General features: G+C 42.1%; 2 protein-coding genes across 5 annotated transcripts in view; both read left to right on the top strand.

Moving 5' to 3' along the window:
* Positions 1–666: 666 nt before the first annotated feature.
* Positions 667–17,813, top strand: slc2a1c (solute carrier family 2 member 1c). Of its 4 annotated transcripts, none has more exons than XM_077539103.1 (11): positions 667–1,388; positions 2,549–2,617; positions 3,622–3,720; positions 3,788–3,948; positions 4,022–4,262; positions 4,340–4,502; positions 6,257–6,441; positions 6,736–6,837; positions 6,925–7,026; positions 16,780–16,983; positions 17,080–17,813. In XM_077539103.1, exons 2-11 carry the CDS (start codon positions 2,603–2,605, stop codon positions 17,257–17,259), a joined length of 1,452 nt encoding a protein of 483 aa, XP_077395229.1. In that variant the 5' UTR covers positions 667–1,388; positions 2,549–2,602; the 3' UTR covers positions 17,260–17,813. The 4 variants fall into 4 exon arrangements, with proteins under 4 accessions (XP_077395229.1, XP_077395230.1, XP_077395228.1 ...); XM_077539104.1 differs by having other exon boundaries at positions 2,546–2,617; XM_077539102.1 differs by lacking the exon at positions 667–1,388 and adding an exon at positions 1,464–2,430.
* Positions 17,814–19,236: 1,423 nt separating this feature from the next.
* Positions 19,237–26,449, top strand: part of LOC144031804 (uncharacterized) — a 10,800-nt gene continuing 3,587 nt past the window's right edge. Inside the window, exons 1-5 of the mRNA XM_077539230.1 lie at positions 19,237–19,354; positions 19,433–19,923; positions 20,703–20,709; positions 20,806–21,219; positions 22,854–23,126. Coding sequence (XP_077395356.1) covers positions 19,312–19,354; positions 19,433–19,923; positions 20,703–20,709; positions 20,806–21,219; positions 22,854–23,126 — 1,228 coding nt within the window. The 5' untranslated portion in view covers positions 19,237–19,311. The remainder of the gene's footprint in view (positions 19,355–19,432; positions 19,924–20,702; positions 20,710–20,805; positions 21,220–22,853; positions 23,127–26,449) is intronic.

Genomic DNA, 26,449 nt, shown 5'->3' with positions numbered 1-26,449 from the left:
TTTTAAAAACACATTGTGCAACTTGCCGTCGACTGAAAATGACATCACAAGGGCTCAGGTAACCAATCACAGCTCAGCTTGTGAATGTCACATGACCAAACCTAGAAAACAGCAAGTTGCAAAATGTGTTTTTAAAGGTACTAATTGTACGTGAAAAATAATGAAAGTATCAAATTAATTATAGACAAAATATTAACTTTTTATTGCTATAATGGGCTAAATAAGTGACGTATCCCGTTAAAATATTACAACACGTTTTACTTTCATTAATAAACTAAATCATTTACTGCCTACAAAATTTATTTTATGTTTGTAGAGTTAAGAAGAATTGATTTTCCAAAATTAGAGCCATTCGTGATGTAATAAATAAAACAATGTTCACATTTTTTTTCTATTTTTCTGCTAATATTTTTATCTTTTCTGTGTAACATTTGGTATTATTTTATATTTTTGTAATATCAACAATGACTTCTACCCTTTTGTCCAAAATGGTTGATAATTTTTTTTTCTCTACTGCCGCCCAAAGGCAGCTGGGATACGCTACGCTGGTTGTGTGCATTGAAACACTTAAAACCACATGACGCGCCGTGAGGAGTAATTGTAAAGGGCCATTAACACCGCCTGGGGGGGGGGGGGGGGGGGGGGGGGGGGGTCAGGGTCGGTGAGAACCTGCGCAGGGGTCACAGAGTTACCCCGGCTTGGGCGAGGTCGAAGTTCATGTTCCAGACACGCATCGGCAAGTTTTTTTTTTTTACACTTTGAAACGGCTTGACTAAATCGTTACGGATGAAGACGCGAACGACCGACGCGATCGAGTATTTTAGCAGACGGGCTCGTGTTAATATAATTAGCATTAGCCGCTAACGTGTTCAGCCCACTCATTCTAACGTCAGCAGTTTCATTTCCTAGAAAGATGCAAGTCGTCAATAAAATCTTCATATGATCAACATCGTCCGCATCTACGCAAACAATCGAGCGCGTGTCTTGTATGGCTCATCGCCAAAAAGTCTTGGAATCGGCTGCAAACGGAACACCAAAGCGGCAGCAGAACAAGTTGACTGATCCCGGGTCAGCCCCTGAAACCATGTTTGGGCTCAGCCGTTACATGGGAAAGCGTCCCGGGAGGCCCGCGGCTGTTATTTTTATCAGGACGGCCGCAAATTCAGCGGCTGCGTGCGACTTCGTCAGTGGACTAACTGGTCCGGGAGGTGTGTTTCTGTGTGTTTTTGCTCTATTTGTGCACGCGGATGGTTTCAGGGGTGGAGTGCACACTTGCACTTGAATCGCACGGGATCAGGATGGCAACGGGTCGGGGATGGTAAATAAGAAGAGGTGTATACTTACTTTCCATTGTGATTGCCTTGGACAAGCTTTACCTGGCAGTACAGGTGAGTAGTCACTTTTTTCGTATATTTGTTTTTGTCTAGTTGAGTGATTGAGTCGTTTTTCTTGGGTTAAGGGTTAACCCCTTTTCTGGGTTAGGTATTTAAGACTAAGCTAGAGTTACAGGTCAGGGTTAAGACTGCAAATTAGGGTTTCAAGTCAGGGTTAGCGATTGCTTAAAATTAGGATTTCAAAACTCGGTTTGGGTTCAAGTTGTACTTTTTACACCTGTCATGGTTTGGGGTTTTATATTAAGGTTTAAAGACAGCGTTAAAGCTTCAACTTAAGGGTTGCGACCTATGTTACGGTTTTAAATGAGGGTTTCAAGTTAGTTAGTTTATTTAAGGTTTCAAAGTTTGGAAGTTTGGGTTGAGTTTTCAAGACTTGTTAGTTTTGACGGTGGGCTTTTTTTTTTTTTTTTTTTTTTAAATTATGATTTCAAAACTGGGTTAGGATTTCAAATTGGGTTTGAGACCTGTGTGAGGGTTTGAAGTTAATGTTTCAAGCCAGAGTTAAAAGTTTCAAGAGCAAGTTGGCATTTCAAGTTCACTTTTGAAGGCTTGTTTTGGGTTTCAGCTTTGGGTTAAGGTTTCAAACCAGGGCTATGGTTGGCCGATACAGTCCACTTCGCACGTGACAAGTTTTAGGTGAGGTTGTGGACCCAAACGCAGAGAAGCGGGGCGAGGGGGCAGAGGTGACGTCAGAAGGGAATTTAATTAAACCAAAACCAAAGCGAAACCCAAAACAACAAGGCAAAAAAACAGCAGTATGACTGGGTGAAAACAACAATGAATCGACGCGGACAGAGGGGAGACAAGATACTAAATACACACACACATACTAATTGACAATTAGACACAGCTGGGCGAGACACAAGTGGGAGAGGATGCTGATTGGTTGACACATGAGGAAGGGAAGGCAAACACAGGTGGACATGACAATACTTGACAAGACTTGGGAGGCACACCAGGACAACAAAACAAAACACAGATCATGACTGAAACTTCAAAAAGACGAAACCCAAACTAAACCTGAACCGGCACAAAAGTAAAATAAAAAACTAACCAAAACCCAACCCAGACCATGACAGTATGGGGACCCAAGGATTGTTCCTTGGTGGAGGTCTTTGAATGGCAATTGTGATGTTGTGTTTGTTCCTCAGCAGTAAATAAATGCATCGATCACCCGGAGCGAGACGAAGCTAATCTGAAGCTGACAAATGGCCATACTGGAGGTTTGTGTCTTCTTCTTCTTCTTCTTCACCCTCCAAACACGCCAGAGCTGAACACTAACACTTGCTTGATGTAAATACGAAGTCAACATGTTAACACTGTGTGAAAATACTTGACAGCACCTTTAACCTGTACTGTACTGTCCTCTGCTACTATGTGCATACCAAGCATCGTCATTTTAAACCCCAACTCCGGCTTGGAATCCCAACATTAGCTTCCAACTATATTTTGAAATCCTAAACCCCCTTGAAACTCTGATTTGAAACCCTAACTTGGGTATTGAAACCTTGATAACAAAGCCTAACTAGTCCTTTAAACCTGCATTGAAGCCATATTTCAGAATCCCAAACCCAGGCTTGAGACCCTAATTTGAAATGCTATCACTGGCTCAAAGCCCTAATATGAATCCCTAACTTTGGATTCACACCATAATTTTATTGTTTGAAATCTGAACGTGGCCTTGAAACCATAACCCAGCTTTGAATCCCCGTTTTTAAACTCTAACCTTTTCTTGAAACCCTAACGCTGCCTTTAAACCACAATTAAAAACTCTAACCCAGTCTTGAAACCTTAATTGAAAAGCCTTAACCCAATCTTAAAACCGTAATATGGAAGCCTAACCCTGACGTGAAAGCCCAATTCTGGCTTTAAAACCCCAACCCAGGCTTGAAAGCCTGATTTTAAGTTCGCTCTTTCGAAACTTTAATTTTACACCCAAACCGTTGCTTGAAACCCAAACTTGAGCTCCCAACTGGCACTTGAAACCATAACACTGGCTCAAAACCTGAACTTAAAACCCTAATCCTAACTTGAAACCCTAATATTGCCTTGAAATCCTGAAACTTTAGGCTTGACAGTCTAATTTGAAAATAACCAATCCTGCAAACACCAATTTGAAACCCTAACCCTGTTTTAAAACCCTACTCTTAAGACACTTACCTTTTGCTTGACAACATTCAAAACTGACTGACAACTTCCCCGTCATGCTTTTCGCCATCTGTTCCAGTGCCACCTGACGTTCTTGCTCCTGACCTCGGTGTTGGCGGCCATTCTGGGCTCGCTGCAGGTGGGCTACCACACGGGGAACGTCAATGCGCCCGCTAAGGTAAGACAGACCCCACCAAACTAGAAAACGGCTTTCCCGGACCAATCGCAGCGTGTCCGGGTTTCAGATCATCGAAGGGTTCTTCAACCAGACCTGGAGGGACCGATACAACGAAAGCATGCCGGACGACAGCCTCACCCTGCTGTGGTCCCTCTCAGTCAGCATCAAGGACTTTGGGGCCCTGCTGGGCTGCCTGGGGGTCAAATACCTGGCAGACTCTTATGGACGGTGAGGATGAAAATAACTTGTTCCGTTAAGTCTCCGATACACGTCAATTAAATCTTCATCTCGCCCTCTCCAGTCGTAACTCCATCCTGTTCGTCAACTTCCTGTCGGTGGCGGGCGCGTCCCTGATGGTGGTGTCCAAATTCATCCGGTCGTTTGAGACTCTGATCCTGGGCAGGCTGCTGTTCGGTCTCTTCTGCGGCCTGGTGATGAGCCTCAATCCGCTCTACATCCAGGAGGTGTCGCCCACCGTGCTGAGGGGCGCCTTCGCCACCCTCAACCAGGTGGCCTTTGCCTCGGGGATCCTGCTGGGGATGGTGAGGAGGACGAAGCCGGCGGCGCCGTTGCCATAGAGACGAGACAAGATGAAGGGTTTTTACCAGGCTCGTTGCAGGTGTCGGGACTGGAGACCATGCTGGGCACGGAGGAGCTGTGGCCCATAATGCTGTCCCTGTCCCTGATCCCGGCGCTGGTGCAGTACCTCTTCCTGCCTTTCTGCCCTGAGAGCCCTCGATACCTGCTCATTAACAAAGGGCAAGAGGGCATGGCCGACGCTGGTGGGGAAACCCTAACTTGAAAGTCCAAAACCTTAACCCAACTTCAGACCAGAAAACTTACAGACTTGAAACCTTCATTTGAAAATCATGAGCATAGTTTGAAACCCTAACTTTATAGTCTAAGGGTTAGCTTTAATTTATCTACTAAATCCTAACTCTGCTTTTAATACTTAATTTGAAACCCTAATTGTGACTTGGAGCATAATTTAAAACCATGACACTAGTGTGAAACCCTAACCCTTATCCATAATTTGAATCTCAAAAAACCCTAACATTTGCTTGAACCTCTCAATTTAAAACAGTACCCCAATTTGAAACCCTGACCCAGATTTGAAACCATATTTTGAAACCAAAATCCTAGTTTGAATCTCTAACCTTTGCTTGAAACACCAACTCATATTTGTAACCCCCTACTTAAAACCCTTTCCCTAGCTTGAATCATTTAAACCCTATCCCAGTCTTGCAATTCTAATTTGAAACCGTAACCCTAGTTTGAAAGTTTGAAATCATTTGGACTGCATTCTGGGAACCAAAGAATGGCCGAAAAATACACACACAGCAGCAATATTGTTTTTTTCCCCTCTCACAATAATTGTTGACAGTTCGTTTGAAGTCTGTAGCACTTGTTTGATTCCTTATATAACAAAAAGGTACCGTCATGGCCCCTTTGTCACTTTGGAACATTACCTTACATATCTTATCTAATCACAAATATTACTTATCTGTACCCAGGACATATATTGTGATCCCTGTCGTGTACATCACCAAAAGTGTCGAACAAAATCGTACCTGACCCCTTTTTTTCTGACAGTAGAGCTGTCAAAATTAATTGATCAATTGACAAGTAATCAGTTATCAAATTAATTGACATCTATTTTAATAATCGAGTAATAATTTGGAGACATTTTTTTTATTTCAACTAGTCCAAATTCTCTGACTTTAGCATATCAACAGTAATTGTGGGAATGCTGAAGCATTCCCACATATGTTATCGTGATTTGTATTTTCCACACATTTTTCCCGCGTAACAACTCCCACATAATACTTCCAATTTACACTGTTCAAATTTCAACTACCTTCAAAAATTGACGCCTCCCGGGGTATATAATCGCCTGATTCCACATTTACTTACAGTATTTGCACAATTTTAAACGTTTAATATCAACTTTTCCCCATTCATTTTCAATGGGATAGGCTCTTTCTAAGTATCACTGTCCACGTCCACTTCCATACATATAACTTATTATCAGGTGTCTGACACTGCTGAGTGGCACAGTTGGTGAAGTGCATTGCCCAGTAACCAGGAGGTCATAATTTCATAATTTATCTCTCCATTTACTTCATAAGCATTCCACATGCATTCAAATCTTAGCGTTCAGCTTTCAGCATTCCCACGCAATTTCTCCAGAAATTGCACATCTCGTTCACTGATTTCTGTAGTCCTTCATGAAAGAAGATGTATCATCTGTGTTAAATCAAAATAAGACATTTGCAAATTTACTTTGGAAAACAACACAGTACAACAACAATCTCCTTTTTTTTATTTTTTTATTTTTTTTATCGCTACACAAATATGAAGTATGAAATAACCACAACCACCATCAGGGGGGAAAATTCTCTTGTAATACACTTTAATGTAAAATTAAAATGAATCAGATTAATCGATTGAATAATCAATCGATTAATCGATTCTAGAAATATTCTATAGTGACCACACTGACAGTCTAACTAATGCCATTGCGAGCGTCCCGCAGCCCTGCTCAGGCTGCGAGGGAGTCCCGAGGGGGTGCTGGCCGAGCTGGAGGAGATGAAAAGCGAGGCCGCTCACACTCAAGCGTCCGTCGGCGTCTTGGCATTTTTCCAGAAGCGAAGCTACAAGCAGCCAATCGTCATCGTCCTCTTTGTCACCCTGAGCAGCCAGCTGTCAGGATTCAACGCGGTAACGATTGACGTCCATTTCACACCGAAACCTTTGTTTTGAACCCCATTCCCGTCTTGAAGCCACAATTTCAAACCTAAACTGTAGTTTAAAATATTATAATAATAATACAAAAATAATAATAAATATATATAATAATATAAAAATAAAATGCAATAATAAAATAAAAAAGAATAAAAAATATATATATATATATTTTAAAAAAAATACACGTTTGAAATGCGAACTGAAAGCCTCCTTTGAAACCCAAACCCCAGCTTGAGATCCTAACTTGAATCTCCGCCGTCTTTGCAGATCATCAATTATTCCACCAGCATGTTCCAGGCTAATTTCGAGGAGGCCAAGTATCTGACTTTAGGCGTGGGGGCCGTCAACGTGATCTTCACTTTGGTGGCGGTGAGTCCACGTCGCTTCAAATCGCCACAAACACTTCAAGTGCTTTTCCAGTCGCTTTGTCACCTTCTCCTTTTTTTCCATCTTCAGTTCTTCCTGATGGAAAAGGCCGGAAGGAGGCGACTGCTCCTGATCGGCTTCGTCATCATCGCCGTGTGCAACCTCCTGATGACCGTCGTGGATTTGGTGGTGGTGAGCTTCAGTTTTTGGAATTGTTCTTTTTGGACGGTAATCTAGAACCAATAACTTTAACCACAAGGATCGTGCGCCGATGACAGAACTCTCGAATGTTGTTTTATCTTTGGTCGCACACAGTCAATTTTGTTCCACTCGCAGAGTAAAATTTACACTTATAAGAGTAAAATATTCAGAGTACATTTTACTCAATGTATTTTTACTGTGTATGAGAAAATTTGACTATCCCATGGAAAAAAAAAATCTGTTAAATATTTTTCACTCAGTATTTTAAGTAAATGTTGCCAGGAGAGATTTAGACTAAATTTTACTAGTTTATATAATTAAAAAAAGCAAAAATAAAAATCAAGTCACTCAAGGGTTGAGGCACAAACCCACCACTTCAGGTTGTGAGACAGCCAATCTACTCCCTGAGCCGTGCCGCACCTACTGTGTGTTAGTCAGTTGGAATCTTTGTAGCTCCAAGTCATTTTTGGTCTCGTTTTTGGATATTAGCAAACAGTAGGAGTGGCATGGCTCAGGTGGTAGAGTGGCAGTCTCTCAAGCTGAAGGTCATGAGTTTGTTCCTCAATCCTTTTTTTTATTTTTTATTTTTAATAAACTAAAAAAAAATGTACTTAAAATTTCTGAGTGGAGAAAAATTACTAGTACTTGTTGTCATGGTATCGGCAAATTTTCTCATACACAGTAAATATACTTTAAACTGAATGTTTTACTCTCTTCCAATTGTAAATTTGACTCTGTTTAGAGTGGGACCAAACAAGACTGTTTTGAGCAAAATTTACTGTGCATTTTAAACCGATCCCCGTTACGTAGCCTCGTCCTAGCTAGCGCTAAGCTAGTTTGTAGGGATGTAACGATATCCAAACATCACGATATGATATTATCACGATATGATGGTCACGATACGATAATTATCACAATATTGTGGGGGCGTTGGCGATATTTACAAAAAATATTTACAATATTGTGGTTTTGTACATAACAGCAATCCATATAAACCACCTACAATCTCTTTTTTTTTTTTTTTTTTTTTTTTTTTTTTTTTTTTTTTTTTTTTTTTTGAAGAGCTCAGAATTGTTCATTCGGTAGTCTTACCGATTCAACGTCTTGTCATCATTGCTCTTTTCCTTTTTTTTTTTTTTTTTTTTTTTTTTTTTCTTTTTTTTTTTTTTTTTTTGTGTGTGTGTATGTGTGCGTGCGTTTGCGTGCGTGCGTTTGCGTGCGTGCGTGCGTTTGCGTGTGTGCGTTTGCGTGCGTTTGCGTGCGTGCGTGCAAATACGTATAAATTTATACTCATTCATTCACCTAAAACCTTATAAATATCCCATTACCCTTCGCCTTAACCAGGTACTTCAGAATCTTGCCAGAGTCGTGAGATTTAAATGGTCAGGAGACCAGAGAAAAGGTCAGAAAAAAAAGAAATAAAGAGAAAAGAAAGGTAAATCAAAGTGACATCCAGCACCGACCAAACACTTCCTGCCTTCCCCATGATTACAAAATCAAAGTCTTACGCCAACCCCGGAAGCCTCTAAATTCCAGCAAATTTAGCGAGATCTCAAGAGCCCAGAGGAAAAACTAAAGAGAGGAAGGAGGGAAGGATCGATAAGGCAGAGTGAGATCAATAGAAGCCAGTACATCCAATCCATCAAAGTGAAGTCCAGCACCAACAAGACCCCTCCTGCGTGGTTACAAAACCGGAGTCTTATGCCAACCCCAGAAACCTCATACTTCTAATAAATTAAGATCTCAAGTGACCAGAGGAAAAACTAAAGAGAGGAAGGAGGGAAGGATAGATAAAGAAAAGTGAGAACCACAGACACCAGCACCAACTGATTCAAGGGGCTGTGGGAGGGAGAGGGTACTTCTGTTGAGTTTCAGTAGATGCTGGTGCGACGGATCTGGCATGCATAAGGACCACCACCAAAGAGAGAAGCCGTCAACCGCGGTCCAGCAAAGCGAGCACCCCCCCCCCCCCCACCCCCCCCGAAATCCCCAGGCCGCGGCAGCACCAAGGCCACCCCCAAGCCACCCGAGCGGACACCGGTCAGCGAGCCGACCCAGATACCCGGAACACCCCCGCCCCAGCCCCGGCCCACACCCCCGAGCCCAAGGCCGCAGAACGAGGCCCAGCGGGCCCCCACAGCGCCCCACCGGTCCCCAGCCCCCATCCCCCCACGACCCCCCCGCACCCCACCCAAACCCGCCATCCACCACGACCCAGGCCCCACCACCCCCGACCCCCAAACCCCCGAACACACCCCGACCCCCAGCACCCAACCCCCCACCCACCCATACCTCCACCCCCCCCCCAAACAAGCCGCCCCCCCCCGACGGCCGCCACCCCCCCCCCCCGCGAACCCGGCCCCCCGCGAGAACCCCCCACCCCCCCCCGGAAACCGGCACCGGGCAGCAGCGCAGAGAGGGAAGATGTGCCCACCCCACCTCCAGCCGCGCGAGATTTGCACCGCGGCGGGAGGGGGGAAGCAGAGGAGGAAGCACCAGGGGAGAAGGCGGGACACCAGAACACCGAGCCCGGTGGGGAGAGGCCCCGGTCGTCACGCCAGAGTACAAGTGACACCTAACCCTGTTACTGAGTCCGCCAGCTCGCCGACTGGCGAGCTCTACCCTTACACCGTGAATGTGGCCCCACCCAGTGTATATACAAGTGTGTGCGTGTGGTGCATTAAAATTGGGAGCAGGTGAGTCGGAGCAGAGGGAAAAAATTTCCCCTACTCCGACACACCCGTATCCCCCCCCAAAAAATGAATATGTATATGTGTGGTGCATTAAAAAAGGGAATGGAGGGACAAAGTGGTGGGGCAGGGACACAAATGGGGGGGACCACAGCGCTGCCAGGCACTGCAGTCCATCCCCTCTGATGGCTCCCCGCCCCAACTCACCCCTCCCCTTGGACGTGAGGTGCATTAAAATTGGAGGGGAGTTGAAGGGTGAAGACGGTGTTTCCACCCTTCCCCACCCCACCAAGAAATGTGTTGTGTGCCCTATGTGTATATTTACAAAGTGTATAGTGCAAGCTAGTGAAGTGAGTAAGAGGAGCGACCAGCGGGGCCTCACCCAACCCGGCGGGTGTAGGTGGCACGCCCGCCCCCCAGCACCCCCACCCCCCGCCGCCCCCCACCTCATCCACCCGGCACCACAATGGGCGGACAGCCAGCGCAGCAGGGCTACCGGACAGCCCACCAGCCACCGGGGCCCGCCCGGGGCACCAGGAGTTATACCGGAGCGGGGCAGGCCCCAAACCCTCGCCCGGCCCCCGGAGCCCGACGCCCGGGCCGGGGAGGGAGCCCCAGGCCCAGGGAGAGGGAGGGGGAGGGGCCGCAGGGCAGACAGGGAAGGGGGGGGGGGGGGGCGGGGGAAGCGGGGAGAAGACGACAAGAAGGCGAAAGGGCGGCTGCAGGGCAGGAGGCGGGGGGGGAGAGGAGGAGGGAGGGCGACAAGGGAAAAGGGACCGGGAGGCAGAGGAGGATGGGCGGGAGGAGGCGAGGAGGGAGAGGCGACGGGGGGGAGGAAGGGGGAGGGGAGAGGGAACCACGGGGCACACCGGAGGCCCACCCACCCCGAACCGCGCCGCCGGGCACGGAGCAGCGGACCGCGCCGGGACGGCACCGCCCCGGGCACCAGGGGAAGCACCCCAACACCGCACCCCACAGGGGGCCCAGGGAGCGGCCAAGACGCAACCGCCACCGAGCAGACAACGGGGGGGGGGGGGGGGGGGGGCAGAACCACCCCCGCCCGACCACAGGGGACGGCGTCAAGAAAATTGACTAATTAGCATGCAGTAACACCAAGTGTTGATGCTTAGTGCCCACTAGAAATAGATCTTAAGGAGTTATTGAGTATAGTGTCGTATAGTGTGGTATGCTCGAGCCCACTAGCAGCAACTAGGTTCCTGACTATATAAAAATAAAAACAATCAGATACAAAATACCAAATACAGGAGCAGCGAAAACAGAAGTTGTAACGATGTGGTGGCTCTCGTTAACAGGCAGAATCTTGGCAGGATTAAGTTGCCAAATTGAGATTAAAATATTCTATGTACATAGACCATATTTGTTTAAATCTTGATACTTGATTTTTATTTAAGGCAGAGATTTTTTCCATTGAGATATAATTTATTAGTAAGTTTAACCAGTGGTCGATATTTAGAGATTGTTTATTTTTCCAATTGACAAGGATTATTTTTTTAGCAATAGTAAGGGCTATAAATATAGATTGAGATTGTTTACATGGTCGCTCAGTTATTGTTAAGTCACCTAGTAAACACAGTCTTGGAGATAAAGGAAGCCTACAGTTTAATATATCAGCGAGCTTTTCCAAGATTTTAGTCCAGAAATGCAGCACTGGAGTACATGACCATAAAGCATGAAGATAAGTATCGGCAGTGTTTTGTGAGCACTGGAGACAAATGTCGGAGTCAGAGAGTCCCATTTTTTTCATCATATATTGTGTAATATATGTTCTATGAAGTATCTTATATTGGATAAGTTGCAAATTTGTCTGTTTGGTCATTTTAAATACATTTTCACAGATTTGGGTCCAAAAGTCTGGTTCCGGAACTATAGACAAGTCTTTTTCCCATTTTAAAGTCGGTAAATACGTTTTATTTGTGTATAAAAATAACTTATATATTTTTGATATTTTCTTTATTGTTGTTGGAGAAAGCTTTATAATATCTTTAGCTAAGACAGGCAGTTGGAGCGTATCTTGAAGTGTTGGGATTTGTTTCTTAACCATATTTTTAACTTGCAGATAATGTAAGAAATTTCCCTTTTTTATTTCATATTTCTGGACCAAGTTTGTATATGATATAAACTTATTATCTGAGAAAAGATGATGAAGGTGTGTAATTCCTTTCTGCTCCCATAGGCTTAAATGGAACGACTGATTATTAAGTTGAAAGTCGGGGTTATGCCAAATGGGAGAGAGCCCACAGGGCGCCAATTGGGAGTTTGTAATTTCTAATGCCTTCCACCAGGCAGTCAGGGTGGCGGCTATCATTGGGTTTTTAAAACAATTATGTCGTCTTATTGATTTTGTAATAAAGAGTAAATCTGACAGTCTAAGATTATTACAATCCTTCTGCTCCAATTCCAACCAACAGTTAGTATCTCTGTTGGGTTGTGTCCATAGCACAAGATATTGTAGTTGATTAGCTAGATAATAGTACATAAAGTTTGGTGCCTCTAAACCTCCTTTAGATTTACTTTCCTGAAGAGTAGATAGACTAATTTTGGCTTTTTTTTTATTCCAATAGAATTTTATGATAGCAGAGTCCAGCGATTGGAACCAGTTAGACGTAGGTTTAAATGGAATCATTGAAAATAAATAATTAATCTTTGGTAAAACTTTCATTTTTATAGTAGCTATCCGTCCTATTAAAGAGATCGGAAGATTATTCCAGCGTTCCAGGTCACTACGGATACTATCCAATAATGGTGAAAAATTTAAAGAAGTTAATTCAGTTAACTTAGGTGAAATTTTAACACCTAAGTATTTTAAATTACCTGTAGGAAAGGAGTAGTGTGGATCCTGACTTGTAGGATTCCATGAATTTTCTGTAATAGGTAATAATGTTGATTTTGTCCAGTTAATAGAGTAATCTGATAAGTGAGAGAATTTAGTTATTAATTTAAATGCTTCCCCTAGCGAAATAGCAGGTTCTTCTAAATAGAGTAATATATCATCGGCATATAGATTAATTTTATGTTCTATTGTCCCGGAGTGGATTCCTTGGATCCGTCTATCCTGACGTATAGCTAATGCAAGCGGCTCAATAAATATAGCAAATAATAAAGGAGAAATTGGGCACCCTTGTCTTGTTCCCCTTTGTAAAGTAAAACTCTGTGATGTAATCCCATTAGTAGTAACTGTAGCTTTAGGAGAATCATATAATATTGAGACCCATTGAATGAATGACTCCCCGAAGCCGAATTTATTTAAGACAGCAAAGAGGAAGGACCAGTTAACTTTATCGAATGCTTTTTCTGCATCCAGCGAAATAACAACTGCCTTTTTATCATGCCGCTGTGACATACTAATCAAGTTAAAGAGTCTCCTAATATTATTAGTAGAATGACGACCTTTAATAAAACCTGTTTGATCACTATGAATAATTGTCGAGATTACCGTCTCTAATCGAGATGCCAAGGCCTTAGCGATAATTTTAATATCGGTATTAATTAGTGATATCGGTCGGTAACTTGACGGGAGGGTAGGGTCTTTTTCTGGCTTTAATAAAAGTTTAATTGCTGCTATATTCATATCTTGACGTATATCACCTTTACTTTTAATTTCAGTTACTACTCTTAGAAATAATGGAGCAAACATTAACCAGAAATGTTTAAAAAATATAGCCGGAAAGCCGTCTGGACCAGGTGCTCTGCCATTAGGCATACTGTCTAAAGCACGATACAACTCATCTATAGTAAGCGGGGTATCGAGAATATCTTTATGTTCAATAGATAACTGAGGTATATTTAAGCTGTTTAGGAATTCCTCAATATATTCAGGGTTAGGTCTATTAATTTCTGTGTATAGATTTCGATAATAGTTATAAAAAATATGGTTAATTTCTTCTGGTGATTGTGTGCATTCACCATTTATATCTTTAATAGCCGTTATAAGAGATTTTTCCCGATTCCGTTGAAGTTGATTTGCCAGGAATTTACCTGATTTATTATTATGTTCAAAATTATTATATCTCAACTGTTGTATTATAAACTCTGTCTTTTTAGATAACATGTTATCTAACTGTATTTTTATATTCTGTAGTTCTATCCATATTTGATTATTTGGGTTTAATACATATTCATCCGTTAGTTGTTTAATTTTATCTTCCAGGTATTTTTCTAATTTTTGATCCTGTTTCTTTTTATAAGTTGAATATGATATAATTTTCCCTCTAATTACCGCTTTCCCTGCTTCCCAGAGAAGAGATGGAGATATATTTGGAGAGTCATTTATTTCCAAAAAATCTGCCCACTCCCTTCTAATAATTTTATCAAACTCTACGTCTTTCAGTAATGAGATGTTAAAACGCCATATCGGGGGAGGTTTAAAGGTAGAGTCAATTTGTAGAGTGAGGGAGACTGGTGCATGATCACTTATAATTATAGAATGTATTTTTATAGCAGTTTTATCAACAATAGAATTATTTGTAAGGAAAAAATCAATTCTTGAGAATGATCGGTGCACAGCAGAGAAGAAAGTAAATTCCTTCTTAGTTGGGTTTTGAAGTCTCCAGCCATCGCTGAGGCCAAAATCCTCCATATACTCATCTATTACTTTAGCGGATCGTAATCGCCTTGTATATATCGTATTATTAGAACGATCTATTAACGGGTTCAAGACCGTGTTAAAATCACCTCCAATAATAATAGTAGAATTTGTTGCTAAATCGAGTAACCGAGAGAAAAATTCATGGAAAAAATCAGGGTCATCATTATTTGGGGCATATAAATTACCAATTGTATATACTTTATTAAATATAGTTACCTGGATAATAATATATCGGCCCTCTAAATCTGTTACTATATTATTTAGAGTAAAGAATAAATTCTTATGTATAAGTATAGAGACACCTCTTTGTCTACTATTATAGGAGGCAGAGTAAACTTGACTAAAATTTTTATCTATAAATAATTTTTCTTCTGATTTTTGTAAGTGGGTTTCTTGTAGGAGACAAATATCTGCCTTAAATTTTGAGAGATGGTCTAAAATTTTTATTCTTTTTGCCTGGGAGCGAGCGCCACACACATTCCAGGAGACCAGAGCTAATTTCTGCATACAAGCAATATAGACTCAGTCTTATGTATACATCTATATAAGCTGCTTATTAATATTAACATATTGTAGGATAGCAAAAGAGTAATTAGGCAATTTATATAATTTATATAAAGAGAGAGATAGCAAGTAGATAAGTATAATAGTGAAGAAACGTGGGGGGAAGTGAGTGTGAAGGAAATCTGTGGGGGATTCAACATAACAATACACCAGTAAATGGTGACCTAAGCGAGATTATTATTATTATTATTAATTTATTTTTTTAAGAATATATTTCTATATTATTATTATTATTATTATTATTACTTTATAGCCTATGCATAATATAAATTCATATTCTATTTCGTAACCCATTATCCATACATATACATACATATACATATACATATATATACATATATACACATATACATACACATACATATACATATACCTACGTCAAATAATCACACAATGCTCGGCTCTACCAATTGTCAGTTAGAACAGCCAAGGGGTCGAGGTTGGGTTTCGGAATAGCTGGCCGTCGATATATAATTTATCAACGACCATCGAAGTCCGTTTACCCTCCTGTCTATTTTGTTTCATGATAGGAAACAGTACTTTTCGCCGCTCGTTTATCTCTCTTGGGAATTGATCATTCATCCCGAAAGATGTCCCTTTGAGCTCCCGTCCTTTACTTTTTACCAATTCTTTATGTTTAAAATGTTCGAACTTAGCAATAATAGGACGGGGCTTATTGCCCTTACGAGCTCCGAGCCGGTGTACACGGTGAAAAGAGATATTATTTACCGTCTCCTGTGGGATCTTTAGCGATGATGTCATGAATTTTTTTATCTCACCCTCTGGATTATCTGGAGAATTTTCGGATATACCTGAGAATATTAGATTTTCCCGCATACTACGGGATTGAACATCTAAGACCGTTTCCTTTAGCATTTTATTTTCCTTTTTAATCGTCTCCAACTCGGCTGTGACAGCGACGAGAGAGGAGCGTAGCTCGGAGTTATCGCATTGGAGATCGCTTACCTGTTGGCTAACGAATTCCAAACTTGCCTTTAATTCTTTGACGTCCTCGCGGATAAGACAGAGGACGTCAAGTTTTTTATTTATGGAATCCAGCATACTCACCGATACGTCGGCGGTTGCTAAATCGTCCGTGTCTGTTGACGAGTCATTTTTCCTTTTTTTTTTCGAAGGATTATCCCGACTGGCCGCCGGCTCATCCATCGCGCAGCTATAAAAATGATCGTCAATAAAACGTTCGAGGTCGTCCACACTGGATAATATTTCCGATCTTTCTTAGAAAAGAAAAAAATCGAATTTATCTAATCATTAAATTCGGGTTTAATTAGAAATATAAAGCTAATTCTATTTTAGCAGCAGAGCGCCGCCATGTTAGATTTTCCCAGTCTCGCTACCGGTCACGCGATAGTCACAGCATCTCGCGATGGGAAATGTCCACCTACAATCTCTAATAACAATATTGAGGCACTTACTTGGTATTGCAAGCACACATTGATCGCTTCACAAAAAAAAATTTGGTTCCCCTTCATCTGACAATTAGCATAGATTTTAAACATAGAAGGCCAAAACATCCCTAATGAAAATTAGATTGCAATAATAAAATAGCCACTAGAGGGTGCTAGATCTGCACAAATGGAAATCAACCTGAGTTTTGTAATAGATGTGTTCCTTTTAAATATTGTGAACATGACGACGACGATATTGTGACAGTTTTAATAGCACGATATTGCCCTTATCGTGACATCCCTACTAGTTTGTCTCTCCACGTAGAAGGGAGCCGGGACACCCCATCCAAACATCCCGCTCTGACGATAATACGCCATGATGCATTCTAACTCAAGAAAATGTTTTATATCATTCCATATCAAATCATCTTTTTTTGTTTTGAAAAAGTTTTCTTTTGCGTCTGCCGTCGTGCAGCAAATGGTGCCTGCGCTGCGGAGCTTGCAAGTCCTGCTGGTGTTCTGCCTGATCTCGGCGTACGAGCTCGGGCCGGGCCCCATTTCCTGGTTCATCGCCGGCGAGTTGTTCGACCAGCCCAGCAGGTCCATCGCCATGGCCTTCGCCAGTATGCTCAACTGGGGGGGGAAGTTCCTCCTGGCGCTGCTCTTTCCTCCCCTACTGGTGAGTGTCCACTCCTACATCTTGGGGAGGATTTCTTGTACGTTTTTTTTTTTTTTTTTTTTTTAAACCACTTTTGCGTCTCTCTCTCGCACGTAGAAAGTCATTGGCGGCTACTCTTACCTCCTCTTCATGATCCTGGCTGTGATTGGCTTCATCTTTACATGGTTTCGAGTTCCCGAGACCAAAGGTCGGACGTTCGACGAGATCGCAGAGCATTTCCGAGGGGCAGAAAACCTCCCTTTGCACACTAAGAACGGATTCAACACCTTCACCTAGACAGAATATTTGGTGGACGTCTCCGTATGGTTACAAAAAAGTGGGTGAGCCCAATTGTTTTTTGACAAGCATCCAAAAAATGTCACCGCATTCCACTGGACGTACCAGAAGCTGGGAAGTTGCACAGAGGAACCAAAGACTGAATTTCAGTACCCTTTGTCTCAATAGCATGTGGGAATATTGCCACCTAGTGGATGGAAGTAAGAGTTTGAAAACACCATGCAAGATTCAGTTGATAGTTTTGAAATATTTTTGGAGCAGACAAGAGCCTGGTTTGCTCCAAACTAAATCAATTAGTAAGTGCAAAGCATTGATCATAAATAAATAAATATATATATATATATATATATATATATATATATATGACAATTGCAGTGTAATTGCAAGGTGACTTGACATAGTGAGGTGGCAAGAAGAAGCGTTGAGGTGCTTAGAAGTGACGAAGACGAGCGACGACCGGTGTTTACCGTGTCGATGACAAAATGTAAAAGAAGGAAACGAAGAGACACAACAAACGAGGCAACCAAATAAAGAGACACACTGAAGTGTCACAAGGACTAATATGGAATTTTTGTGCTCATGCCGATACCTACGTACTTGTGCAAGTATATTTGGGGCTAAAAAAAACATTTAAAAAATGAAACAAATCAGCTGATGTGTTATAGACTAAATGATAATGATGATATATCAATAATCCGTAAACAATATCATATACACAGGCTCTATAATGTACATGAAAATAATTTATGTTCATGTACAATGTAGATCCTGATCGTTACAGAAATAGATATAACACACAAAGTATGGTACCATTAAAACTAATTTCCTCCCAAAAACGTATAAATATGTTCTATTTTAAATGTATTAAGTGTCCCAAAGATATAGTTATACATTTTTTAAATTATTATTATTATTGTTATTTTATGCTAGAGCATACAGAAGGCTTTGATGCAGCCTCCCAACTGTAGAGAATGGATGAAAAAAAATTGCCCACAATTCTAAGATTTGTGAATAATGATGAAACTTAGCTATATTCTAATGCTAATTGCTGCAAAACAGAAACAGATAGAAATATACTTCTTTTTTTTTCCATGAAAGAAGATACTCTAATCACAGTAACAATAAAAGCAATGGAAGCACACAGTCGAACAAAAAGAGAGAAGGTAGTCTTTTAAGAAAAATGAAATAAGGAACTTAAAGATACAGAATGCAGAAAATTCTGTTTTGAATTACTACTACCACCTTTTGATGAAAAGTGAAACTGCACACGCCCTTCTTCACATACACAACACGCACATGACGTCACACCCGCAGACAGAGGGGGGGAGGAGTGGAACCGGCACCACTTGCCTTTGGTGCCGGTTGGCGTGGGTTCGCTCCTCCGTCTGGGAGATCCATGTGGCTTACATGAAGTGAGCTTGTGTGTGAATGAGTGATTTAAAAAAAACAAAAAAACTTGAACCCGATTCCAGTCTGAAAACTATTGGCCACAGGCTTGCAGGGGTTATGAACAACTAACGTGTTAATCTACTAATTAAAAATGTTTCAGTCAGTCATAAATGTAAAAAATAAAATGGCCATTGTAAAGATATTTGGGGCAAATTGTTAAAGAGTGCAGCTTTAAAGTCAAAGAAGCAGAGCACTATTAAACTGAAATATGGAACATAAGTTAGTGCCAACATATAAGCACTAAACTGTTAAGCCTCGTATTAGATAATGGTGGACATAGTAATTAACAGCTGCTGAAATATTATCTCACAACATTGATCATAAAGCTTTTGTAAACATTGTATCTAATTAAATGTTTAAAACCAAACCGTTCTACAGAACTGAATTATACTTGGAAATTGACATTTGATTCTTTTGCCTACCATTGGAGGGAGCCATTGCACACTTTGAGAATCAGCATCGGGCGGTGCCAAATAGCTCGAAAATCGAGGTGCATTCTGGGTACTGTTTTCTGTCCATAAAAGGGAATCTGTGTCTCCGCTCCTGAAAAATCAGACTGCGTCTGAGCTCTCCGTAAAGTGAAGCTCGTAAATTTTAATAAATATGATAGCGACAACGCTACTACTTATCCTACTGCAGACCAAAGGTGAGGAAGCAGGAACATCTCGGAGAAAAAAAACAAACACGTGGCATCATTTAATACTCGGTGTGTTCTTGTCCACAGCTGCAGCATCGAACGCCGTAATGGTGCACCAAACACCGACATCCATCATAAAAAGACTCGGGGATAACACCGAGGAAATAAGATGCTCGCACAGCATCAAGGATTACAACGTGATCCTCTGGTACAAACAAGACCGAGATGGAACGATGGAGTACCTGGGGCACCTCAGTGCGACGTTCTCGTTGCTCGAGGAGCACTTGACAGGGAAAGTCACCTTGAGCGGAGACGCCAGCCAATATTGTGACCTGAACATCGCCAACCTGATCTTAAACGACAGCGCGGTGTACTTGTGCGGGGCTAGCACGGTGCTGCAGGCTGGCACGCGAATCGTCACAAAACTGGCAACGCTCGCTTATCTGGGTTTAATATCACAACCAAACACCTGCGGCAGCTGCCTCCAACGCTGGCGTTGCGAATTCTCACGTTTGGCAAAAGAACAACACCCAAATGTCGGCACAACGCTAATCGGCCATGTTCCTGACATCACCCACTAGGCCACGCCCACAAATACAACACTTCAAGCATGTCTACGATTTCACATGCACATGCGTTAAATGAAAATTGCACATAATGTGTCAACCCTAAATATTCTTTTTTGACAATATGTTGTATGCAGCCCCACTAAATATAGTAATCTGGTTAATATTGCATTAGTGGAATATGAGTTATGCAGCAAAATCCAGCCATTTTTATCCATCTTAGCGGGTGGCCATTTTGCCACTTGTCCACTGAAAATGACATCACAGTTGCTCAGGTCTCAGGTAACAACCAATCACAGCACAGCTTCAGAAAAGAGGGGAGCTCTGATTGGTTGTTGCCCTGAGCAACTGTGATGTCATCTTTAGTCGACAGCAAGTGGCAAAATGGCTGCCCCATGAGATGGATAAAAAAGGCTGGATTTTGCTCCATAACTCATATTCCACAAATGTAATATCAATCAGCTTGTCATGTTTAGACTAGTGAGGTCACATATATTATTGTCAAAAAACGTTTAAGATTGACCTTCCACTTTAAATATGAAATGTAAAAGTTCAATGACAACCAAACACAACGTGGGCAGGGATTCTTTCACATACCACTAGAGGGAGCCTGCATGCCACACTTTGAGAATCACCTAACCTCAACAGGCCCACCCCCAAACATCAGCTCAAAAGTCAAGGAGCATTTTGGGTACTGTTTCTGTTGATAAATAGAAATCGGTCAGACCTCTTCTGGTAATCAAAGTGGAGCAACTAACATGATCGCTTTGCTCGTCCTTATCCTGTTGCAGACTGAAGGTGAGGAACCAGCAACATCATCCAGGATTTAAAAACAAAAAACAAAACACACACATGGCATTGCTTAGTTAACACTTCGTGTGTTCCTTCCCACAGCAGCAACAGAAGACGCCGTAACGGTGCACCAAACGCCGGCGTTCATAATAAAAAGAGTCGGGGAACGTACCGCCAATGAACTTAGCTGCTCTCACAGCATTACAGATTACGACGTCATCCTCTGGTACAAACAAGGTCGGGGCAGCACGATGGAGTTTCTTGGTTATCTCAATCAGAAGTTCCCTGAGCCCGAGGACCACTTGGCAGGGAAGATCAACATCAGCGGAGATGGCCGCCAGCGGTCCGAACTGGCCATCGCCAACCTGTCCTTAAACGACACTGCGGTGTATTTCTGCGCAGCTAGCACGGTGCTGCGTATTGGCCCCTCAGCCGTCAAAAAACAGGCAACCCTCGCTTATCTGGATTTAATATCAAAATCAACACCTGTTGCCACCGGCTCCATCGTCTCACAAGGCAAAACGTCTTCCAAAATGTTGACAAAATACCACTGGTATAGTTTGTTTTTAGTCTTATTTGTTATAAGTGGCACAGTGGAAGAGTGGTCAGCGCCTCTATCTCACAAATCTGAGGTTTGGGGTTCAAATCTGGTCTTTGTCGTTCCTGATTAAAGTCTGTTCTCCCCATGCTAGCGTGGGTTTACTCAAGCTACTCCAGTTTCCTCCCACATTCCAAAAGAGTTTCAGCACTTCAGTTCTTGAGGACTTTAAATTATCCTTAGGTGTGAAGGTTGTTTATATACAGTATATAAGACAAAGAGAACATGTTTTAAAGCACCTACTCGCCGCTATATTAAGGCTAATGCTAACATCGGCGATTAACTTCTACTGTATGTGGCTGTGCTATCACCCTTTAAACAAGCAATATAACAGTACTCCATCATATACTGGAGTGTATTCTTTATTCTCTGCAAATAACAACTGCACTGAGGACTCGGGTTCGAGTCCAGGCTCCGGCCTTCCTGGGTGGAGTTTGCATGTTCTCCCCGTGCCTGCGTGGGTCTTCTCCGGGTACTCCGGTCTCCTCCCACATTCCAAAGACATGCATGACAGGTTAATTGGGCGCTCCGAATGTGTGCTTGTGAGTGTGGATGGTTGTTCGTCTGATTGGCTGGCAACCAGTTCAGGGTGTACCCCGCCCACTGCCCAAAGCCAGCTGAGCTCCAGCACCCCCCGCGACTCTTATGAGGAATAAGCGGTCAAGAAAATGGATGGATGGATAACGACTGCATGAACCCTACTCAACTTCTAGGCAGGTCACGCCCCACTGCAATAAGATTGGCTGATGCATCCAGGCAGGTGTGAACTCAGTAGGAATTAGCCTTAATACTGCCCCTGGTGGTCAAACTGCACGCCAGAATGAGCAACATATGGTGCATTGAATTGAATGACAAAGTGTAACAAAATTCTGTTTGTGTAATTGTTCATTTTTAAACATTGCAAAATTGTATTTTTTTTGGAGGTTTGAATTCACACTGCCACACAACGATCCTCTGGTACAAACAAGATCTTGGCATTCCATCCATCCATTTTCTTGACCGCTTATTCCTCACAAGAGTCGCGGGAGGTGCTGGAGCCTATCTCAGCTGGCATTGGGCAGTAGGCGGGGTACACCCTGGACCGGTTGCCAGTCTTGGCATTCCCATCATTTCAATCAAGGATCAACATTGTCAATGGGAAATGATGATTTGAGATTCAAGTTACGGCCATTGTCACAGAACAAATTAAACTAAATCTCAAGGAGCCGCTGTGCTCACAAATTTCCGCTGTGAAATTTTTGCTATTCGCAACAGGTCTTGGTCCCTAACCTCCATAAATATTGAGGTTTCACCGTATTATTGATTGGCCTCAACCAACAGAGGGCGACGAAGCACCTGGCAGCGACGGATTCGCTCCGAATTCTCAAGGTCAGTGTGACTGCTGAAGTGTTGTCCTGTGTTCTTATGAGACGGTTTCAGACTGTGACTCGACTGAATCAGCACAACGATGTCAACCACCCTGATTGGATTTCTCATCTTGCTTCCAAGTAATAACATTCTCAAAGACATCTGAATTGTCAATAATTGTTGACACACTATGTTCGGCCCACAGGTCAAGTCACGGGCATACGCTTTAAACAACCTGGATCCAAAATAGTCCACGCGGCATCTCGGGTGGACTTCCAGTGCAGCCATGACGACGGCGGGCAGTACGTCATGCTGTGGTACCACCAGGGCAAAGGTCGCCGACCCATTCAGCTGGTCGGGTTCAGCCACGTGGGCAACGAGCCTGAGTACCAGCGGCACGACCCTCGCGTAGAAATAAGCCGTGTGGACACGCAGAGAGGCTCTCTCAGCATTCACACTGTCAACGCGTCAGACACAGGTGTGTACTTCTGCGCAACTAGCACACGGTGACATGCTAAGACGGCAAGGCGCTCTCAAAAGCCTTGCTAGGCAACAAATGCAGCAGGGCTAACCGCTCGGGAGCGCTTCTTGGTTCATGGAGGATGATCAACACAGGTGGTGCCACTTTGATTCTAGAAACGCTTGTAAAATTTACACTAAATTAAATAGAATTGAAATGAAACTTTTTAGCCTTCCGAAAATATCTTCAGAACTCTTCTGATCAACTGACTACTAGTTGAATGGAACCGTTGTCATGGTTTGAGGGGGTCTGTATCACTTTTACTGGCACTAGGCAACTTTGGGGGGGTGTGGCGGGAACCCTGCCACACAAAAAACTACAAATATGGAGTGCTTCACGGCCTACGTCACTTCCCCCCTTCCCCCCCTCGCTACAAATGTTTTGTCCGAGGAGACATCTTCTAAACTACCAATCTACTATCCAAACTACGGCCCGGGGGCCATTTGCGGCCCGCCATACATTTTTTGGCGGCCCCTGGCAAATACTAAAAATAATTTTTCAATGCTGTTTAAAAAAAAAAAAAAAAAAAAAAGAGGGTGGATTAAACATTTCTAGCTACGTAAAGACAACCTTGCAGCTAATAATTCAGTTTCAGAAATAAAAAATAGTTTCATCCACTTGTTGCTTAGTGTCAAGGTCCAATTTGTGAAAACATCACATTAAATTAATGGTTCTTAAGTGTGGTCTGTTTACTACAGATTGTTCTTGTTGTGGTTCAGAATGTCAAGTTGGGATTCAGCTGCTGCTCAGTGGAGAGGCGTATCTATGATAGTGCCACACAGGGGTCACTATTTGCCTTGTGACTGTTAGCAGTTTTCAATAAGTAACTGTACATTATATCAACAATTTAGAAATGCTTCATTAATTTTTACCATGTTTAACTCATTCACTGCCATTGACGGAAAAAGACGTCAAATGATGCATTTTTTTTTGCTGGTCTGGCAATGAATGTGTTAATAAATAACTTTCAAAAAAAAATCACAGTGGCCCTTGCAGCTTTCTATTTTTCTGTATGTGGCCCTCAGAGGAAAAAGTTTGGACACCCCTGTTCTAAAGTCATCAGACGCATCACCCTCTCACCGACTTCCCCGATGGTCTCTTAGCTTCGACACAGGTGGCGTCACCCAACTCGTCGCTCTCACGTTTCTCCAGATGAGCCGCCAAGATACGATCTGTTTCGTGGCCGCAGATACATGCAAAAACCGTGCAGTGTTTTTGAACAAAGCGCTAACACTGTGGGAACAGGGTCACACGGTGGTACAAGCTCGTAGAGGGGCTGTACAAAAACCTCCCTGCCTTGCCTCGGTGTGACAAATGTCTACTTTTTACTTGCCTCACACTTTTGTTAGTACATAATGTGGATTTTTGTTCTACTCTCATGAAGGGAAAAAACAAGGACCTTTTGAGGCTACTTTTGGACCTTTTTAAAGCATCTTCATCCTCTGCATAGTTTTTATTTTTTTTATTTTTTAAACCTGGAGACTTTTTTTTTTTTTTTTGAGTTTCGGATTAGTGTAACAACAGCAGCAAGGTTTCAGTTACATATATATGTCGAAACGTAATGGCGTGGCTTTTTGAGTCATTCTGTCAGTTTAATCATGATAGATTGGTATACCAAATTACAGCTTGCTAAGCAAAACTAGCTTTAAGAGGTAAAATTGTGACGAGAGGCCAAACTTAAAAGTCTCAGTGGGAAAAGCGAAGGAACCATTCAGCCTCAAGCGGGAGCACCGTGCGAGCTATGGCCAGCGAGTTTACTTTGGACCTGGGACCAGACTTACAGTTTTAGGTGAGTACGTCGATAGTGTCGTATATTGTCATAATACTTTTAGTGTCAGGCTCAAGTGTCAAAAAGGACGTTTTGGGTGAGGAAACTGGAAAGTCAGCTTTAGAAGGTTCTCTGAACAGGGCACAAAACATGATCTTACATCAGTATCATCCCAGTACAGTAGTTGAAATTGAGTACAGCATACTGCATGTAAAATTCAGTGCAGAATTGCATCCTGGATGGTTTGGCGCAAAGAACACGTGCACTGTGCCACCAAAGCTTCAGAGCTTTGCTTTGACAGTGGAGCAATGCTAAGTGTGCTAGGTAAGAATTTTTTTTATTATTACTATTATTTTTTTATGTCACGTAATGATTGTGTTTGGCTGCCTTCAGGAGCTAAATCTAGAAAATATGAGCATATTCCAAAAAAATCTAGGCATGGAAAATCAATAGAATAATAAATGTGAATAAGTTGTAGTAATGTAAAGATGATTTAAAAAAAATAATTATGTCATTAGTCTTCGTTTAACATGGGGAAGAGTTTTAGTCGTGGGGTAACGTCAACGTGCAATACAGCAATACATACTTTGGACCAGGAACTAAATTGACCGTCTTAGGTAAGAAGAAAACGTCACAATTAAAAATGTTTCTCATTTCGAGTGTGCATTCATTTTATAGACATGATGAATGCAACGCTCTTCCCAACAGTTACTGCTGAGTTAGTTTGTGCACTGTTCTTGAGCAAAACATTCTACATGTTTGCCATTAATATGCTGTGGAATTAGCTTAAAACATTACGCAGTGAGCTTAGAATTAAAACAACATTCATCATGATAGGATTGTTAAAGAAATAATGTGATGTAGTCGATCAATTTGATGTGATAGCAATGTAAATCCAGTCTTCTTTTTAGTGTTGGTCACTATTGTGAGCCATGTTACAAGTGTTGTTAACTTAAAATGAACACACTTAAATAATACATTTGAAGTACTAGCAAAATAAATTTCATTAGGATGGACTATTGGTGTAAATCAACAGAAATCCTCTTTAAAAATCAATGGATGGATCAGAACCCAAAATTGAAAAGAGGACACAATTCTATTTTTTTATTTGTTTTTATTTTTTATTTTTATCAACACTCAAGAAAATCCACTGTATCAAATGCAAACCTGATTGTACAAAAAGTCTGTTTTGCTTCCGACATACTACTAATATGAAAATAAGCTTAAAGTGAGGGGGAAATATATATTCTGAAAAAGGGGAATCGGTTGTTTTCACAATGTGTCATTAAAATTGGAGCCAATTCAGTTTCTCTGAACTTGCGGAGCTCAAAAAGTTTTGTGCAGTAGTTGGTGGTAAGCTATTTTGTTTGACACCAAATTTGACTTAAAAAAAGAAGAGTGAAAATCAGAAATGTTTCAGCCCAGCCTAGTTATGTTAAAGATTATTCATCTTCTTCAATTCTACACATAAAGCAATTTGTTGGTTAATCTTTGGGCATGATTATTGACGCAT

Source organism: Festucalex cinctus, chromosome 12, assembly GCF_051991245.1.
Source record: "Festucalex cinctus isolate MCC-2025b chromosome 12, RoL_Fcin_1.0, whole genome shotgun sequence".
Lineage (NCBI taxonomy): Eukaryota > Metazoa > Chordata > Actinopteri > Syngnathiformes > Syngnathidae > Festucalex > Festucalex cinctus.
This window is presented reverse-complemented; position numbering and strand designations above follow the sequence as displayed.